This window comes from Antedon bifida, chromosome 8 (assembly GCF_963402885.1).
Source record: "Antedon bifida chromosome 8, ecAntBifi1.1, whole genome shotgun sequence".
In the NCBI taxonomy this organism is placed as follows: domain Eukaryota; kingdom Metazoa; phylum Echinodermata; class Crinoidea; order Comatulida; family Antedonidae; genus Antedon; species Antedon bifida.
The window spans coordinates 7,928,102-7,948,959 of record NC_136233.1 but is presented as its reverse complement, the minus strand read 5'-3'; the positions used below and the strand labels follow the sequence as shown (position 1 = coordinate 7,948,959).

Below are 20,858 nucleotides of genomic sequence, written 5' to 3'. Positions count from 1 at the left end.
ATAATGCTATATCAGGATATTTTCCCTATATTTTTGTGGAGGATTTGTTTTTTGAAAATATAATAAAAATAAACATAGACATAATACTGACTCTTTTGTCGATTAAGATTTTTTAAAGATAGCTTCTAAATTACCTCCATAACCGCCAGCATAGTTCTTGTCGTTTCTGCCGCCATTTTCTCCATTTATATTTATAGGAACATTGATAGAAATGTTACCACTCACGTCAAACCTGAACGAGTTTTGTCCTATAACGTGTATTTCCAAATCTCCATATAATTTCACGGATACATTAAAGAAAAACACAGCAACAGAGTTTTCCCATTCCCTATCATATATATCTAGGAAAACTGTGTATTCGAAGGAACCATTGCATTTTGAGATCATCCGTCCATCTGATATATTTCCAATATATGTTTGGTTAAATGATTCTGGTGAATATGTGGTGTTTTCAGTGACCATCTCAACGCATGAACATGGCAAACAGGTTGAGGCATTAATATGGCTCGATGCGTTTGAGTTTTGCAAATACCAAATAGCAGGGTAATCTGTATCCACTATAAGAATACCACTCGCTATCTCGTAAAAATCTGAAAAAGTACACGTGAAAGAATGTAATATAATAATAAAAACCCCAATTAAGAAGATACCATCGGGACCAAGCAAAGTGTTCCCTAATGGGCATGTCTCCTGAATAGAGTGTTTCAAAGGAAGGGGATTGATCGATCGTTTGACGTTTTATTTATTTAGTTCAGTTATCCAGCAAAGTTATTTTGCTTATGGTAACCATAAGTAAATTAGAAACAGGAAGCGAACTATGTACTTGAAAAAAAAAACCAAAAAAAACAAACAATGGAGGTGAATAGAAACATCATCAGGAAATATGATTGTATAATAGAGAAATTACGCAATTCGGTTTCTTAAATGAGATTTGATGAAAAAGTAAAATGGGTTACTCACCATCTGGTGGTTCATCAAAATAACTTTGAACGATTACAATCTAGAAATCGAAATAAAGTAAAAAATTATTTATTGGGACAAAATAAATTGGCAAGTGATGACAGAAACAAGATAAAAAGTGTTGAACAATTACCTGTTTAGGCGAATTTATCGTTGACTATTTACTATTTATATTTTCATATATTTTTGTGACGTAAACAAAATGCGCAACCAATCATAACTCAGGAATGTTCGATTCGCGCCAATATATTCGCTATAGCAAACAGGCGTTGTATTGCTTTGTAGAAATTGAATGTTGAAAATACATTAGTATGCTAATTAGCAAACAGGTGTAAGGATACGTAATCATGTAAATAATTAGTTGACTAATTTAAATTGCATTTTCACCTAATGATTTCCTGTTTTGTAACATTATGACTATAATATGACGAATGTGAAATAAACTTACGTTTGAAATCATACAAAGGCCTACTATTATAAGATAAAATATGGTAATCTTCATCATATTAATGTCTGAAAGAAGAAGTACGTTCTATTGTTATTTCCGACAGTAATATTATTACTGTTATATTGACTGTTCAATTTTTAAAACGACAATACAAAATCAATAGCGATGGGTACTAATAAAATGATTAGGATAATGATGATGAAAGCCTTCAAAGTAACGTCAGCATGCCAACAAAGTACAGTGATAATGTCAAATAATTATTAATTAATAACGATAAATTGTTGGCGGTGGTAATAATACGAAAAGAGAAATTGTGTATCAAATGTTGTATGAGCCTAATTATTGATGGTAATTTTTTAATAATGACAATTTCACTTAATTAATTAATGGATGGCGGTAAAATGAATAAGATGAAAATGAGGGTTGATGATAATGATGTTGATGATTACGATGTCATGAGAAGGAAGGTTTTTTTGGTTATCGATTAATTAATTAGTATTAATTTAGCAAGAAACATGAAACAAAACCAGATATCTTCTCCAGGATAACTAACCTCCGTAGGTAATACTTTTTTAACGGGGTCCAACAGATCTATGAGGTCCCTTAAAAGTTAAGGAGAAAATAGAAAAGTTAAGGATTTCACTTAACCTTAAAACCTTTGTTAAAACCCTAAATATTTTCTTAGGATTTCAGGAAAATATCTCTAAAGTGCGATTGGGGAATACGCCCACTGGTAGACAAAGATTATCAATGTTAAAACGATTTAGAGTACAGTTATGATAAATTAAACAAGAACTATTTCTTACAAAAAACGCTGCTCGCTTATTGAAAAATATTTTTTATTTCAAATATTTTTGAATGTGTCATTTTATTGTCACATAATAGTTATTTTACCTGACAAAATGTAATTTAAAGCAACAAATACTTAAATTGTCTGTCAGACAATGGTTTTTGGGTTTCTTTTCTTTTTTTTATATGTGAATAAATATTATTTTTTTTGTTACAGAAGTGAATACTCAATTTCTGTCACTTTAGTTAATTTTATTGCTAAGGTCAAGTCTGGGGATCACTTCATCACCCTAGATATTTCAAGTGTGAAGTATCCTATTACAAACACAAACTTTAATGGACTGTTTAGATAATAATTCAATGAATATCTGACAGTGAATATACCAGAAATGCTTTGGGATTTGTAATTTTAGCATGACATGTCTTAATAGCCTCTTTTCCCAGACGTTTTTTGGGTCTACTGTAGCAGCTGGAATCAATAAATTATAGTGGAGTTTCCATTTTCGCAAAAAATCGTCGTCGTCGTCCTTAGAACTATAACTGCTGCTTGCTTTAGCTTCTGATTGAGTAGTCCTAATGGGACGTAGCGGGCTAGAGCAGCAGCGTAAAAAAATAACTAAAGGAGAGTAGGCCTAACCAATAAATATTATTATTATGATAACTACATCTGTACATAATAATAATAATGGTGATAATGTGTGTTTAAACAAATTGGAATCTTGTGTGTACATAAAAATTTACAACAATTCTTGAAACACTGCGATAACAGCTCTGGGCGACCCAATTATCAACAAAAAAAGAAAATAAAGAATTAGTTACGATAATGTGGCGATGATGAAAACTATATAATATTTAAACTGGAATGTTGACTATTGAAAGTTATGGTAATAATGTTGATGACTTGACGATGAAAATGATGATGACAATGTTTTACAATGACAATGATTTATCAACCCATTTCAGGGTATGAAAGAACTTTCTGTCAACCTTATACAAAGAAAATAACTAAAAATTTGATGTCATTGATAACTATGATAATAGCGTGTGTGATATTGATGCTAACGACAATGATTTTGATGATATAGATGATTATGTTAACACCGGTGACAATGATGATGATGTTGATTATTACAACAAAATAAAAATAATTCAACTCTAATTATATACATATAAATAAGTCTTTACAACAGGTAATTACCCCTGAATAAAGGCGTCCCCTGGATATAGGGACTGACCGTAGTGTTTCACGTGACGAGTGGAGGTTCTGCTGAATAGCCCGGGGAATAGCCTATAACTATTATAACAATACCTAGTCTGTATTACAGACTATATCTATATTTATGTATCATACTCCACTTGTATTAAGGTGACTAAACTTAATAATTATGATACGATTTAAGAAAATTATAATATAGATATATAATACCATTATAATAATATTTAAAAAAAAACATGGCAACTTAAGTATTCCAAAATATCAACAAATGGAACGAAATATGAAATAAACTTACGGATACTTAATCTTCGTGCGTCTTACTTTATGCTGAACATTACAAGTAACATTATGCCTAACGACGTTCTTGACTCTGGTTTTCGTCAGCAAAATTCCACTTTATGTACAGAGAGGAGTTCATCAATAACCGATTAGCTACCATTTCCTTTGGTATGCCTACTATAGATTATTTATTTTACCGTCTGTATATTTTTAGACGATGAGTATTTTTATTTATTTATGCTAATTATATATTTCATTTACTTTATTATTACAGGTGAGGAGGAGAGGATGTGCTTTTCAAAATATGATTGTTTATAATTATACTAATGTTTAAATGTATATTAATATAATAAATGTCAATGGTCGAATAATTTTGTGGTGGTAGGAGGAGTTGAGACGAGTAACCTTCCCTTGTTGTTTTTCAGCTCGTGATTTTGTTGACCATGCCACAATCCGGAGATTCCCCTTAAAATAAAAAGCGTGTTACGAACTAAACATCAAAGCGGTAACAGTTTGAATTTATGATACTTTTTAAATTATGTTCTCTGTCATAATAGTTGCAGTAAAATAAAAAGCAAATAAAAAAAAACTTCAATTTCTTGTCCATTGTCTTTATAGGTTTAAAAAAAAGTTTGTATTAGATTTGTTGTATTTTTGCGTTAAATATTGAAACTTTATTAATGTAAATTTGGACGAAATTGCATTTTTAAAAAATGTTCAATGACCAATTGACCTAAAAAGATGTCAATATATGTTACATTTTATTTTTTTCAAAATGAATATAACAATTAAGCAACCTACACAGTACATATTAATACCAAAAAAATGCAAATGTGATCACTAAATACAAAGTTATTAGGAAAAATGTAACCCCTTACCCTATAATTGTTAATAAGAAATTACTATTAACAGACAGAATGTCCTCATAAATTCACAGAATATTTGTTTGTTTAACTTCAATTTTCTTGTTCATTATGTCTATAGGTTTGGGAAAACATTAACATAAGATCTCTATATATTGTTGTGTTTAAAATTGAAATTTATAAGTTAATTTAGAAGAAATTGCATTTTTTATTAAAAGTCGTTGACCTTTGACCTCTAAAAGGCATCAATAGATGTTGGATTCATTTTTTAAAAGCATATTACAATAAAGAAATCCATACACTACATAATGATAACAAGAAAATGTAAATCTGTTAACTAAATCTTAAGTTATTTGCAAAAATGTTACCCCCTACCCCATTATTGTCAATGATTACTAATGACGAACAAGTTTCTTTATAATGCACAGCATATTCAATTTTGAAAAAATGTTAAATTCAATTTTCTTATTTATTGTGTCTATAGGTTTAAGAAAAAATTAGTTTGCATAAGATTTCTTGTATTTTTGTGTTTAAAATTGAAATTCATAGGCTATTTTAGAAGAAATTGCATTTTTGATTAAAGGTCAGTGACCTTTTGACCTCTAAAGATGTCAGTAAATGCGGGATTCATTTTTAAAAAGTATATTACAATTAGGCAATCTATACACTACATACTGATAGCAAGAAAATGCAAATATGTTAACTAAATTGTAAATTATTTGCAAAAATGTTACCCCCTACCCCATAATTGTAAACGATTACAAATTACTAAAAACAACAAATTTCTTCATAATACACAGTATATTCATATTTTGCTAATCTTTAACTTCAATTTTCTTGTTTATTGGGTCTATATGTTCATGAAAACATCAGTTTGCATAACATCTATTTTATTTTTTTTGTTAAAAACTGAAAGTGAAAAAAATTCATTTTTTATTAAAGTTCAATGACCTTCTGACCTCTAATGGCGTCAATAATTGTTGGATTTACTTATAAAAATATATTATGCTTAAGCAGTCTATACACTACATTAGTCCAGTCAATCTAGTGATATTTAGAGGTAAACCCACCACAAATTGCAATAGTAACGAAACATTGATTTTTTCATTCCAAATGTAGTTTAGAATGACATATTAAAAGTCACCGAAAATTGAAGCATTGGAACACATTATTTTTTACGTAATCTCAACAACTATATAGTGATTTTATTCCGTAAATATTTTTGGGGTAGGGGTAACATTCATTACAATTTGTTTTATGTACCTAAAAATCCGGGCGATTTCCGCTAAACGGCACGAAATCACCGAAAAACTGCTATTTTTTGAAAGTTTTTTCAATGTAACTTTGTTATTAATTGACCGATTTTTATGGCTGTTTCGACATTGTAGTGCCTAATTAAGTACCTACAATGTCATGTTTTTTTAAATTAAGTTTGACCTAGTTATCCAATGATATTGGCTGTTCCACCATGCAAAAGCTAATCAATCAAGCTTTCTAATGACCTAAATTAAAATTTGATTGGTTCAGATACTTCGTCGGCACAGCCCCTTTTTTGAAGCAGTGTTTTAGTTTGTCAGTGACCGGCTAGGAGAAAATTTTCGAAGTCGACAAAGCTTTCCTTAACAGTCAGAACGTAACGTTAAAACTAAAATTACAGTTGCTGAAAAACTACTTATCCAAAACGCTTAATTTTTTCACGAAAGTTAAGAGTTATTATCCCTTATTTGTAATATGTAAATATATTTAAGATTAGGGTACAGGATTTTTTACATAAATAGTTTTAAAACACTTGGTTTATTTGAAAACCACCAGCGTGGTTTTACCGTATTGGCGGACTCGTCCATTTTACTAATAGGACAAGGATTGTAGCACATATAAAACGTTGAATTTGACCTATGTGGTTTCCATTTCTGTTTTTTAATGTAAAATTAATATTATATTATTAGTATCTCTATGTAATATATTATATATTCATATTGTACTAGTTAGCATCTACATACTGTTATACTGCACTTTGTTTTGATGATTTTGCAACACAGGGAGTTGGTATACACTTAGTTCTACTAAAATTATTATTACTTTTATTTGTTTGTGCAATATTTGAAGATTGCTATAAAAATAGAAATAATTTAAATATAATATATTTAACAGATTAAGTGTACGCACTATGCCTATGGAACAGATTACCTATTGGGCGTAGTTCAGTATGACACATCTGATGTTCTATTATTACCTTCTGTATCAGCCTCCGCCCTTTTGGGATTTTTTTCTATACAATACTTATTGTTAATGTACCATAGTTATTTTAAGGGGAATAGTCTCCTAATAAATAGTTCTTCACTCTAACATTGTTCTTTTGTACCTATTGTATTGCTTTGTTTTCTTGTATTAAAAACTTGTGTTAACTGTCTGAAAGTTACCTCCTAGCAAAGTGGGACGACCCAACATGGTTCATTACCCACCACTGTATTAGGGAGCAGATTGAGATCAACTGATAAGAACCCAACGCACTAAAATTAAATAGGCCAAAAAAACAAAACAAATTGTAATGTATGCCCATAACTTGTGGGTTTATAATCCAATCTCAATAATCTTGATATCAATGTGTAGAATATATATTTCTTTCTAAAATGCAATTTAAAAAAACAAAATACAACACTTATTTATGTAACTAGAGGTCAAAAGGTTATTGACCTTTTACAAAAAATCATTTTTTCCTTAAAAAAATGATTAACTGCAATATCGTATGCCATAATTGTGGATGCATTTTAATCAAAATTGTGTTTTTTCTGTACCTATCGATATATAAAATAGGAAACATGATGTTAACTAGAAGAATTTTAAAAGTAATGATGTACTATTCTTATTGAAATTGATTCTTGATCAAATGTAATGTAAACAATTTTGGGGTAGGGGGTAGCGTTTATGCCTATAATCTATTATTTTATAATCATATCTAAATAGCTTTAGTACCAATGTGTAGAGTATATATATCCTACTAATATACATTAAAAAAACAATTAATACAACAGTTATACTTAACTAGAGGTCAAAAGGTTATTGACCTTTTACAAAAACTCAAATTTTTCCTAACAAAATTATTAACATGCAATGTCTTATTCCATAATTGTCGATGCATTTGATGTAACTTGTGTTTTTTCTGTACCTATCGTCATATGAATTAGGAAAAATGATGTTAAGTATTTTGAATTAATTATGCACTTATAATAAATAAATAAATAATAATAACAATAATAAAAATAATCCTATAATAATGATAAATTGTTATCAACAACAGGTAGTGTAGTAGTAGGTAACATTATTTTATGCCTGGCAATAACATCTAAATAACTACAAATGTGTATAATATGTATTGCTTACTCTAAAAACTAATTGATACAACAGTTTTTATGTAACTATAGAGGTCATTGACCTTTTACGTAAAACTAAATTATGGTTATATATATTTTATTTATATTTTGGTAGTATTTGGTGCAAATAATGTTTTTCCTGTACCTATTGTATCATCATGAAATAGGAAAAATAATGCTAGCTAGAAGAATGATGACTGTCGCAGAGAACAGGACAATAGTCATCTTGTCAAATTTGCTGACGACACTGTCTTGCTGTCTCTCCTTCAAAATTCACAGGACGGTCATGGTTCCGCATTAGATTGTTTTATCCAATTTTGTGGAAACTTCTACTTGGAACCCAATGTGACCAAAACCAAGGACATGATTGTAGATTTTAGGAAGGAGAAAGGACGCAGCCCTCTGGTATCCATCATAATGACGAACCAGCGATATTGTCCATTCCTTTAAATACCTAGGTACTATATTTGAGGACAATCTCAGCTAGGAATTAAATACAGAGGCATGAATAGTAAAGAAAGGACACCAGAGACTTTATCTGTTAAGGAAGCTGAACCATTTTAATGTCGATAGATAAAGTAATTCTCAGGTTTTTTTATAATTCCTTTATTAAGAACGTTTTAACTTTTTTCCTTTATATGCTGGTTTTTTAGTCTTAGGGTCAAAGAGAGAAACTCACTACAAAGAATTGTTAACTTAAGTTCTAAATTAATAGGTTGTCAACTTTGTAGCTTATCTTCCTTCTGTGACATGCAAACTCTAGAAAAAAGTAGAGCTATTCTAAAAAATGTTAACCATGCCTTGTTCAGTGATTTCGAGCTCATGCCTCATGGGTGTCGCTTTTGATGCATGTAGAACAAACCGGAAAAGAAATTCGTTTTTGCCAGTTGCCATCTGACTCTTCTTGAACTTTGACTCTTGTTATATTGTACTGTGTATTGTGATATTTTTGTATATTTTGTAGGATCATTTTAATCCAGACCTTTTTATTTGAATTGCTCCGTGTGGGATGATATTGTTAAACCCTTCAAATAGAAAAGGACTCACAACTTATATGTCATCAGTATCACTTTCTTGTTCGGGTATTAGTACAGTGAAATGCCATTGCATTCACCACATGTAGTTCTAGTTACCCCTGAATGCTTCAAGGAGATACTCAGGTGCTGGCTTTTTTTAGAGACAATTCTGAAAACTCTGGATGTTGTGTCACCAGTATCGCATGAGCAAACAGATGTCTCTCAAAAGTACTGTTTGAACCAGTTTGATAGTCCAGCATCTCAGTTCCAGTCTAAAGAATATCAAAATATGTTTTAAATGCTTGACTGCAGAGGAGCACTAGATCCGTGTCATCGGATAATGACAGATGTTTTCCTGTTTGCTGATTCAATGGGTTTTTGTACTATCCGAAAGAACATCTGCATCAGCAGTTGCATTCCCTCATTGCCATGTTGTTCAAATACTAGTTACAAAGATTTATAAATTGTTGTTTGTTACAGAAAATGATCTAATTTTGTGGAACATGTCACTGGTAAAATCTACAGGGACACTACCACCTGACACGCCTTACCATGTGCGCCGTCTTTGGTGTATGAACCGCTTTCATAATCATCAAAGACTATGATGGCAGAGCAATATTTTTTACTACCATCAAGAATGTAGGCCTACTGGACATCATTCAGTGATTTGGATGTGTTAGACTATTCAGAAGAAGTTGTTTCCACATAGCATCATGTTGGTTTATTAGCTGAAAGTATTGTAAGTTGGTAGTTTCAAAAAGTGCTGGTGGATAACACAGTTCATGTTCATGTTGTCACCTCGAGTCTCCTCTGGAACTGTAGGATCAATGCACACATATTTGCCTGTATGTACATATGACTTTATTGCCAGGATCTTGAATACATTGCAAGACTTTCTGGCCAAAATATTCAATGCTTAATACCACATTGCTTATATTCCGAATCACCTGCAGTAACTCCCGTATCAATGGTATGAAGTCTCTGAGTCGTAACCAAATGTATTTTTCAATTGCCATTGTGTCCCTGACGTGTGGCCATAAGGTCTTATGTTGGCCGCTGCTGGAGTAACGCCCTGATACTATTGCAAGGCATTACATACATTTCAGCGCAGATTTGGTCTGGATGTATGTCACAAGTGACATAAAGTTGTGTATATATTTTGCAAGTCATTCTTACTTTTCCTTTGTTTTCACTATTTGAACCTTTCTTTTGTTTTAGGAAGCTATTGTGTGAAGCCAGTGGAGCAGAGTTGTTGTGTTGCAGAGAAGGATTGTGTGGTGTTTGCTGATTGGAGGAGAGGTATAAGGGTTAAGTTAGTGTGTGAGTTGCTGATTGGTGGAGAAGGATAAGGTGGTGATATGTGGATAATTGAGGGAATTTTGAGGTAGATGGAAATTGAGAGGAGACAGAGAAGGAGGGCTATGTTATGTTAAGCCAGAAAGGGATAGGTGAATATTGATATGAGAAACTAAGACGTACAGGAGAAGAAGTAATTGAATTATGGTGATATAGAGCTGAAGCAGAAAGGAAATAAAGAGATATACATGAAGTTAATAAATTGTGAGTTGGAGATAATTATGGTGATATAGAGCTGAAGCAGAAAGGAAATAAAGTGATATACATGAAGTTAATAAATTGTGAGTTGGAAGTAATACTATAAGGCTGTACTTAAATGTAGAACTGTTAATTGTTGAGATTACTGAGGATTAATTAAAATTGTGAATGTAAATTGACGGAAGAAATAACTGTTGGAAACAGCAGAAGTTGTTGCATGTAAAGAATTGTTTGGAAATATTGAAGAGTAACTGGATTGATACTGATATTATTTTACGTGGAAAAAGAGAAAGAAATAATTGGTCGGGGAGCGGATTGCAGGGCAGAACGACATCAAGAAACATTTTAACTTTATATTCGATTTATTTATATGTCAGAAAATAGGAAGAATTATAATTGATAATACAAGCAGAACGGGAGCAGAGGCGTGGGAGTTGTTTATTTGCAGAATCGTTTTAACTTTTATCTTTCTAATTTGGTTTTGTGTCAGCGTAGGAGAGAAGGCAAGAAGGAACGATATTGTGGACATTTATTATTGTTTAATTATTCATCTTGTGATATTATTGTATTTGAAAGGGGGGTTTCGGGGATTTATTTAAAAATAAGAAGATTGTTGATATTTTGTTTGAAAGGATTGGGAAATTTGGGGAATTGCATAAAGTGTGTGGGGAATAGGAATACGGTATCATTGTTTGAGAATTGGTTGGGTTTTTTTTTTGGGTTTTTTTTTGGGGGTTTGAATTATAAAAGAAAGAATTGGTTGTCAAAGATTATTATTAAATTTTACTTTTTACATTTATATGTGTACAGTTGTGGCTATTTACCGTTGTTCACCGTTGGTTACCAGCAATTACATGTCCGAAAGAGCCGTAATTGCGGCTGTGTGACATTTATGGGGGCTCGTCCGGGAAACTTTGTAACCTAGCGTGAACATTGGTAGATGAAACAATTGTACGTGATTCTTGGATTGTCTATTTGCCATATTATTGGCATACTGTATACTTATATTGGATACTTATATATATATATATTTTTTTTTTTTTTTTTCTTAAGAAATGGATCTCACTAAAATTGTTGACGCAGGAAAAGCGTTGGGGTTAGATGGAGTGGAATTAAGAGAGTTTGTGGAAAAGAGAGAGGAAGCTGCCAGAGAGAGAGAAGAGAGAGCACTAGAGAGAGAAGAGAGAAACAGGGAGAGAGAAGAAATGGAGCGAAACAGAGACAGGGAAGAGAGAGCACTAGAGAAGGAAGAGAGAGAGAGAAGAGAGGCACTAGAGAAGGAAGAGAGAGAGAGAAGAGAGGTACTAGAGAGGGACGAAGCAGAGAGAAAAAGAGCGAGTGAAGAAAAAGAGAGAGAAAACGAACAGGCCTATCTTATAGAAATGCGAAGGTTAGAAATCCAATTAGAACAAGAAAAGAATCGGGCACGGCCGGGTGGTAGAGTATTACCCAATCCTGAGTCACGGGTTAAGGCCAGTAAACCTAAATTACCCCCTTTCCATGATCGAACAGATGACCTAGATGCCTATCTGAAAAGGTTTGAACGGTATGCGACTAGTCAGGAGTGGAAAGAAATTGAGTGGCCGGTTAACTTAAGTGCCCTACTAACTGGGAAGGCTCTCGAGGTTTATTCCAGGTTGTCGTCAGCTGAAGCTAACGATTACAAACTGTTGAAATTGGCTCTTCTAAAACGGTTTCAGTTAACCGCCGATGGATTTCGACATAAGTTACGAACAGCTAAGCCCGAATACGGAGAAAGCGGCCCGCAATTTGCTGCGAGGATAAGCAATTATCTTGATAGGTGGATTGACCTAGCAGAGGGGGAAAAAACCTTTCAGGGGTTAAAAGATTTATTGCTGCGAGAGCAGTTTACCGATGGGTGTGGGAAGGACCTAGCTCTGTTCCTAAGGGAACGTCAACCGAAAACGATACAAGCGATGGCTGAAATTGCGGAGCAATATTTGGAAGCTCGTGGGGGATTATTTGGTAAACCAATAGAGTTTAAACAAAAAGAGCCAAATTCTCCTCAACTCTCCTCTAATAATGTTCCCAGTACATCCTCATCACAAAGCCCTTCTAGTTTCCGTAGTCCAACTTGTTTTATATGTCATCGTGTAGGTCACCTAGCTAGAAATTGCAGAGCCTCAACTATGCATAAGCCAAACTCTCCTCCAAAATGTTACCGATGCTTAAAAACAGGACATATTGCCAGAAATTGTAGACAGGACGCCAACAGTTGCGCTGGGTTGTCTACTTCACCACAAACAGAGTCTGATTGCCAGAAATGTACAAAACAACACGAATGTAAAGCCAAAGAAGAAATTCCCGATGTGGGTGCCAGTATGGTTACGAAAATGTCAGAGTCTTTAAATCAATGTTGTATCAATAATGATGGTGATAAGGTCACTCTTCAATGTGGGCACTGTCTTCCAATTATGACAGCGGCTCTAAATAATTCAATTAGTAAAATGCCCGTTTATACAGGTTGTGTTGGGTCACGCTGCGTCTCTGTTCTTCGTGACAGTGGCTGTAGTGGGGTGGTTGTGAAGAAAGATCTTGTATCAGCCGAACAACTTACTGGTAAGGAGAAAACATGTGTGCTGATTGATGGCACGGTCCGCAACTTACCGGTTGCATTAATACATGTTAATACTCCATTTTTTTCAGGAAAGACGTATGCACTATGTATGAATAACCCTATTTATGACTTGATATTAGGTAATATTGCAGGAGTACGAGCACCAGGAAATCCAGATCCCACATGGACAGAGCGAAATCTTCAAGGATGTTCTGTTGTTACCCGGTCTCAAGCTAACACTATGGATAAACCATTCAGAACACTTAAAACTACAGAAATACACAAGCAAATCATCACAGCGGGAATTATGAAAACCGCCCAGCAACAAGATATCAGCCTTGCAAAATTCAAGGATCTTGCAGAGAAACAAACTACAACTGTGAGTAACAAACAAGCCGAGGCTAGGTTTATTTATCATAAAGACCTATTATATAGGCAATTTTCCTCTCCTAATATTGAACACGGGGATAAGTTTACCCAACTAGTAGTGCCAGCTGACTATCGACGCCAGGTAATGCGCCAAGCCCATGAAACCTTATTAGGAGGACACCAAGGGGTAAAAAAGACGACAGATAAAGTGTTGACAACATTTTGGTGGCCTGGGGTAACTGCAGATATTACTCGATATTGTCGATCCTGTGACATTTGTCAGAGAACTGTACAAAAAGGTAGAGTTACGAAAGTGCCTCTAGGAAGCATGCCTTTGATCGAGGTGCCGTTTGAACGGATTGCCGTTGATATAGTTGGTCCCATTTTCCCCATGTCTAAAGGTCGTAATCGTTATATACTCACAATAATAGATTTTGCTACTCGTTATCCAGAGGCAGTGCCTCTACCAAATATTGAAGCTGAACGGGTTGCTGAGGCCTTGGTTGGTGTTTTCTCTAGACTTGGTATCCCGAAAGAAATGCTTACCGATAGGGGATCACAATTTACATCTGAAGTCATGAGGCAAGTTAGTAAGTTGTTGTCTATACGTCAGGTAATGACATCTCCATATCACCCAGCTTGTAATGGTTTGGTCGAACGGTTCAATGGAACACTCAAACAAATGCTGAAACGTATGTGTGCAGAAAGGCCTACTGATTGGGATCGTTACATTGACCCACTACTTTTTGCGGTTAGGGAATCTTCACAGGAAAGTTTAGGGTTTTCTCCTTTTGAACTGTTATATGGCCGTACCGTACGAGGACCCATGTCCATCCTAAGGGAATTGTGGACCGAAGAAATCGAAACACCAGAAACAAAAAGCACCTACCAGTACGTTATGGATTTACGGGAACGACTACATGAAACCTGTCAGATGGCTCAGAAGAATCTACAAAAATCTAAGGTCAGGTACAAACAATATTATGACAAAAAGAGTAAGTCCCGGGAATTTGAGGTTGGGGATAAGGTACTACTTTTATTACCCACAGACAAAAACAAACTATTGCTTCAATGGAAAGGTCCTTTTAAGGTTGTAAAGAAATTTGGGTATCTAGACTACCAAATTGACCTTAACGGGAAATTCAAAATATTTCACGCCAATCTCTTAAAAAAGTATTATGAGCGAACCGCAGACATTAGTGCTGCCTTAGGGGTATCCGAGCCTTCTGGTATCCTTGAATTAGCTAGCACAGCTGTTATTGAATGCGAACCTAATGAAACATTTACAAATAACCAAAATTATCATCTATCTAATGAGAATCTTTTACAGCTCCACCCTCTACTAGCAAAAGAAACAACAGCCGACATCCACATCAACGAAAGCCTGGATGATACACTAAAGCACTTATCGGAAACTACAAAGATGTACTGACGGATTTACCGGGTAAGACTACACTTGGGCAGCATGAAATCAAGCTGGAAACTGATGGTACAATCCGTTCCAAGCCCTATCCACTTCCACATGCGTTGCGAGGTACCATTAAGGATGAGGTAAATATGATGTTAAATTTGGGTGTAGTGGAGCCTTCAGGGGCACCGTTTGCCTCTCCAATAGTATTGGTAAAGAAACCGGATGGGTCAAATCGATTCTGCGTGGACTTTCGAAAACTTAATCAGGTTACAGTTTTTGACGCCGAACCGATTCCGGACCAAGAGGAACTGTTCACAAAGTTGGCCCATGATCATTATTTTACTAAGATAGATTTAAGTAAAGGGTATTGGCAAGTTCCCATGGATGAAGCGTCAAAACCTTTAACAGCCTTTCTAACACCAGATGGTTTGTTTCAATTTAATGTCATGCCGTTCGGCTTAGTCAATGCACCGGCTACTTTCAGTCGTATCATGAGAAAATTACTCAAAGGAATGGATAATACACTTAATTATATTGATGACATTCTAATTCACACAGCTTCTTGGGATCAACATATGAAATGTTTGTCTGAATTGTTTGGACGTCTCCGCAGGGCCAATCTAACTGCTCGACCAAGCAAATGTTTCATTGGTTATGAAACAATCGAGTTTCTTGGCCATGTGGTAGGGAAAGGACATGTTCAACCTCGAGTGGAAAAGATACAAAGCATCTTGTCAGCCAAACAACCAGAAACAAAGAAACAACTCCGGTCATTCCTTGGGATGACCAACTACTATAGAAAGTTCATTCCTAATTACTCTGTGATTGCTTGTCCATTAACCGACAAAACGAAGAATCGGGAACCTAACCGAATATGTTGGGAGAAGGCCCAGGAAAGTGCGTTTGTTAAACTTAATGAAAAATTAAACAGTACTCCAATTTTATGCCTTCCTAATTTAAACAAAGATTTTATTTTGAGAACAGATGCGTCCGAATATGGAGTGGGAGCGGTTCTAATGCAGCAGTATGGTGACGTGAAGTTTCCCGTGGCGTACGCTAGCAAGAAACTGCTTCCTCGAGAAAAAGCATATTCAGTGATGGAAAAAGAATGCTTAGCCATTGTATGGAGTGTACGAAAATTTGAGTCTTATTTATATGGACGAAACTTCACGTTGGAAACTGATCACCAGCCGCTTGTGTTTATGCACAGAGCGAAATTGTCCAATGGGCGAATTATGAGATGGGCCTTGGCTCTACAACCGTACAAGTTCCGAATAGAGGCGATTAAAGGCAGTGAAAATGTAGGAGCTGATTATTTAAGTCGAGTGTAAATAGGACCCGTCACGGTATGGAGAAAATGTTGATACATTATTCTTTTAGAGGGGAGTAAATGTCACAAGTGACATAAAGTTGTGTATATATTTTGCAAGTCATTCTTACTTTTCCTTTGTTTTCACTATTTGAACCTTTCTTTTGTTTTAGGAAGCTATTGTGTGAAGCCAGTGGAGCAGAGTTGTTGTGTTGCAGAGAAGGATTGTGTGGTGTTTGCTGATTGGAGGAGAGGTATAAGGGTTAAGTTAGTGTGTGAGTTGCTGATTGGTGGAGAAGGATAAGGTGGTGATATGTGGATAATTGAGGGAATTTTGAGGTAGATGGAAATTGAGAGGAGACAGAGAAGGAGGGCTATGTTATGTTAAGCCAGAAAGGGATAGGTGAATATTGATATGAGAAACTAAGACGTACAGGAGAAGAAGTAATTGAATTATGGTGATATAGAGCTGAAGCAGAAAGGAAATAAAGAGATATACATGAAGTTAATAAATTGTGAGTTGGAGATAATTATGGTGATATAGAGCTGAAGCAGAAAGGAAATAAAGTGATATACATGAAGTTAATAAATTGTGAGTTGGAAGTAATACTATAAGGCTGTACTTAAATGTAGAACTGTTAATTGTTGAGATTACTGAGGATTAATTAAAATTGTGAATGTAAATTGACGGAAGAAATAACTGTTGGAAACAGCAGAAGTTGTTGCATGTAAAGAATTGTTTGGAAATATTGAAGAGTAACTGGATTGATACTGATATTATTTTACGTGGAAAAAGAGAAAGAAATAATTGGTCGGGGAGCGGATTGCAGGGCAGAACGACATCAAGAAACATTTTAACTTTATATTCGATTTATTTATATGTCAGAAAATAGGAAGAATTATAATTGATAATACAAGCAGAACGGGAGCAGAGGCGTGGGAGTTGTTTATTTGCAGAATCGTTTTAACTTTTATCTTTCTAATTTGGTTTTGTGTCAGCGTAGGAGAGAAGGCAAGAAGGAACGATATTGTGGACATTTATTATTGTTTAATTATTCATCTTGTGATATTATTGTATTTGAAAGGGGGGTTTCGGGGATTTATTTAAAAATAAGAAGATTGTTGATATTTTGTTTGAAAGGATTGGGAAATTTGGGGAATTGCATAAAGTGTGTGGGGAATAGGAATACGGTATCATTGTTTGAGAATTGGTTGGGTTTTTTTTGTGGGTTTTTTTTTGGGGGTTTGAATTATAAAAGAAAGAATTGGTTGTCAAAGATTATTATTAAATTTTACTTTTTACATTTATATGTGTACAGTTGTGGCTATTTACCGTTGTTCACCGTTGGTTACCAGCAATTACATGTCCGAAAGAGCCGTAATTGCGGCTGTGTGACAATGTACTCATTCCTATACCTCTTGCCAAACCTCTGGTTTTCTTTGAGGCTTCTCATAGAAACCCTTTCAATCCAGTCCAGATGGTCCGAACGTCATACAACATGGAGGTCATTGTCAAACTGCTGTTGAACATCTTTGTATTTCTACTGGTTAAAAAATCGTTAAAATACTTATAGTGTACATCCCAATATAAATACTGTAACCATGGCAACACAAATGCCATCTGGAAAAAATGGAATGTAGATCATCCAGAAGCAACAGGAACGGAGATGTCACTCATCTGCATCTTGAGCTGGTCATTAGTGTATCGCTTTGGACTGAAATGTTCACCCCAGGATATCCCTGTGTGTATACCATTGTTGATTACAGCTAAAACAACATTTTTTGCCAAAATTGACACATTATGTTGTGTTTTTCCGCAAGAATGACATTCTAAATAACATGTTATGACTATAAGTTTGATATCACTGAATAGGAAATTTAATAAGCTTTCGGATGACATAAATCAAACTTGTATATAATGTATTTCAAATGGTTAAATATATGTAATTAATGGGGCATATTAATTTTGACTTAAAATGACCTTTATTGACCTCTGACCCCTTGACCCAATGCTTGGATTTTCGGTGACTTTTAGTATGTTGCTCTACACTTTATATGGAATTCAAAAATACTTGCTGCCTTTGTTACTATTGCAATTTGTGGTGGGTATATCATTAGATTGACTGGACTACATACTGACTCAAAGAAAATACAAATAATATGATCACTCAATCCCAAGTTATTAGCAAAAATGTTACCCCCTACCCCAAAATTTTGTGTTGCATATTTTCCGTAGGCGGTTTTATATAATCCTAAAAATTGACTATTAAGCTGTACAATTGACATTGCTATCATGGATTTCTGAAAAGTAGACATATTAAGCTTTCCAAAAATGTATGGTAGCATTTGCCACCAATTTGATACCGAACTAAATATAATACCTAACAATATTGACCAGAACCAATTACAACCGCAAAAGCGTATCAGCAACGCTTCATACCGAATACCCGATTTTATCGGAACCAAAATAAAAGGCGATCGATTTTACCATATCAAACACAAGACTATCGGGCCCATGCGCTAAGACGATCGGGCCCAGCGAATGAGACGATCGGGACCAAAATGGTTCCTAACACATTACACATGAGACGATCGGGCTAACGCATGAGACGATCGGGCCTAGTCTGGGCTCCAGACGGAGTTTTGTCTTAATATTAGTATAAATATAAATATTTTGCACGTATGGCGTTTCATACGTGTATTACTTGAGTTTGGATTTCAGACAAAAATCGCGGTCGAAATAAAAACAAATAAATAAATAAAAAAGACAATAAATACAGACTTGGTGCAAGTCTAGATCGGGCCCAACGCTGAAGACGATCGGGACCACGTTTTCTATGGAACGCCAGTAATCTCTTCTCATTCGATGACGTCATGCTCTTATACTATTTCATTATGCTCTTATACTGCACACAATGCTCTTATGCTCATATGTAATGCTCTTATATATGGAACGCCTCCTCTGCCTTCAGTTCACATTTATCATTCAGTACACACCAATACTCTTCGTCATTATGCGACGTATCATGCGCTTATGAGGTGTGCTCTTCTTATACTCGTTCGTCATTATGCGACGTATCATGCTCTTATGTATGGAACGCCTCCTCTGCCTTCAGTTCACAATGGTCATGCAGTACACACCAATCGTCATGCAGTACACACCAATGGTCATGCAGTACACACCAATGGTCATGCAGTACACACCAATGGTCATGCAGTACACACCAATCGTCGTTCACATTTATCATGCAGTACACACCAATCGTCATGCAGTACACACCAATCGTCATGCAGTACACACCAATGATCATGCAGTACACACCAATCGTCATGCAGTACACACCAATCGTCATGCAGTACACACCAAACATCATGCAGTACACACCAATCGTAATGCAGTACACACCAAACATCATGCAGTACACACCAATCGTCATGCAGTACACACCAATCGTCATGCAGTACACACCAATCGTCATGCAGTGAAATATTGCGTAATTTATACCGCCACCTATCGACAAAATCGAATATCACGTGACGTTTATTAGACGGCTGTAAAACTAGGCCATCGACTCTAAGATTTCTTTTATGTTTGACATACTGTACTTTTTTTAACCGCTACACATCTCTGTGAATGCTCTGTTTTTTTATATATACAATAATTTATTATGCGAGACACAGGCGCGGCTAGGAGGCCATTGCAATTATTGAATTCCATAAAAGAAGTTTAAATAGTCTTAGTTTTACAGCCGTCTAATAAATAACGTGATATTCGATTTTGTCGATAGGTGGCGGTATAAATTACGCAATATTTGACTGCATGACGATTGGTGTGTACTGCATGACAATTGGTGTGTACTGCATGATGTTTGGTGTGTACTGCATGACGATTGGTGTGTACTGCATGACGATTGGTGTGTACTGCATGACGATTGGTGTGTACTGCATGACGATTGGTGTGTACTGCATGATAAATGTGAACGACGATTGGTGTGTACTGCATGACAATTGGTGTGTACTGCATGACGATTGGTGTGTACTGCATGACGATTGGTGTGTACTGCATGACGATTGGTGTGTACTGCATGATGTTTGGTGTGTACTGCATGACGATTGGTGTGTACTGCATGACCATTGGTGTGTACTGCATGACGATTGGTGTGTACTGCATGACGATTGGTGTGTACTGCATGATAAATGTGAACTGAAGGCAGAGGAGGCGTTCCATACTTATGAGGTATGCTAGTATACTCTTTCGTCATTATGCGACGTATCATGCTCTTATGAGGTAACTGAAAATGCAACACAGATTCCCCACGCACGCGGCGCACTACTTAGAATGTAAAATAATAGACAGCTGTACAAATAAGTCTATAAAAGTTACAATCCCCTAGCCTAGGCCTAGTGTATAGGGTTTTACAAAGGTCCAACCTTAAAAAAACTAACTAGCCTAGCTAGCAAGAAGGTAGGCGTGACTTTTTATTGCTGAAACTTGTGAAAATAATTAATTCAAACGTGTACAACTTTCCTAGACTTATTTGTACAGCCGTCAATTATTTTACATTTGAAGTAGTGCGCCACTTGCGTTGCATTTTTAGTTACCACCTCATAAGAGCATAATACGTCGCATAATTGGATACCACATAATTGACATAAGAGTATGGAAAGTCACATAGAGCATGACGAAAGAGTATA

General features: G+C 35.1%; 1 protein-coding gene across 1 annotated transcript; it reads left to right on the top strand.

The window, feature by feature from the left end:
• The first annotated feature begins 11,551 nt into the window (after positions 1-11,551).
• Positions 11,552-14,875, top strand: LOC144850521 (uncharacterized). Its single transcript, XM_078707808.1, has one exon. It carries the CDS (start codon positions 11,552-11,554, stop codon positions 14,873-14,875), a length of 3,324 nt encoding a protein of 1,107 aa, XP_078563934.1.
• Positions 14,876-20,858: the final 5,983 nt, after the last annotated feature.

Bases quoted from the DNA above. Each gene is read 5' to 3' on its own strand.
- LOC144850521 (XM_078707808.1), top strand. From the start codon at position 11,552: ATGGATCTCACTAAAATTGTTGACGCAGGAAAAGCGTTGGGGTTAGAT.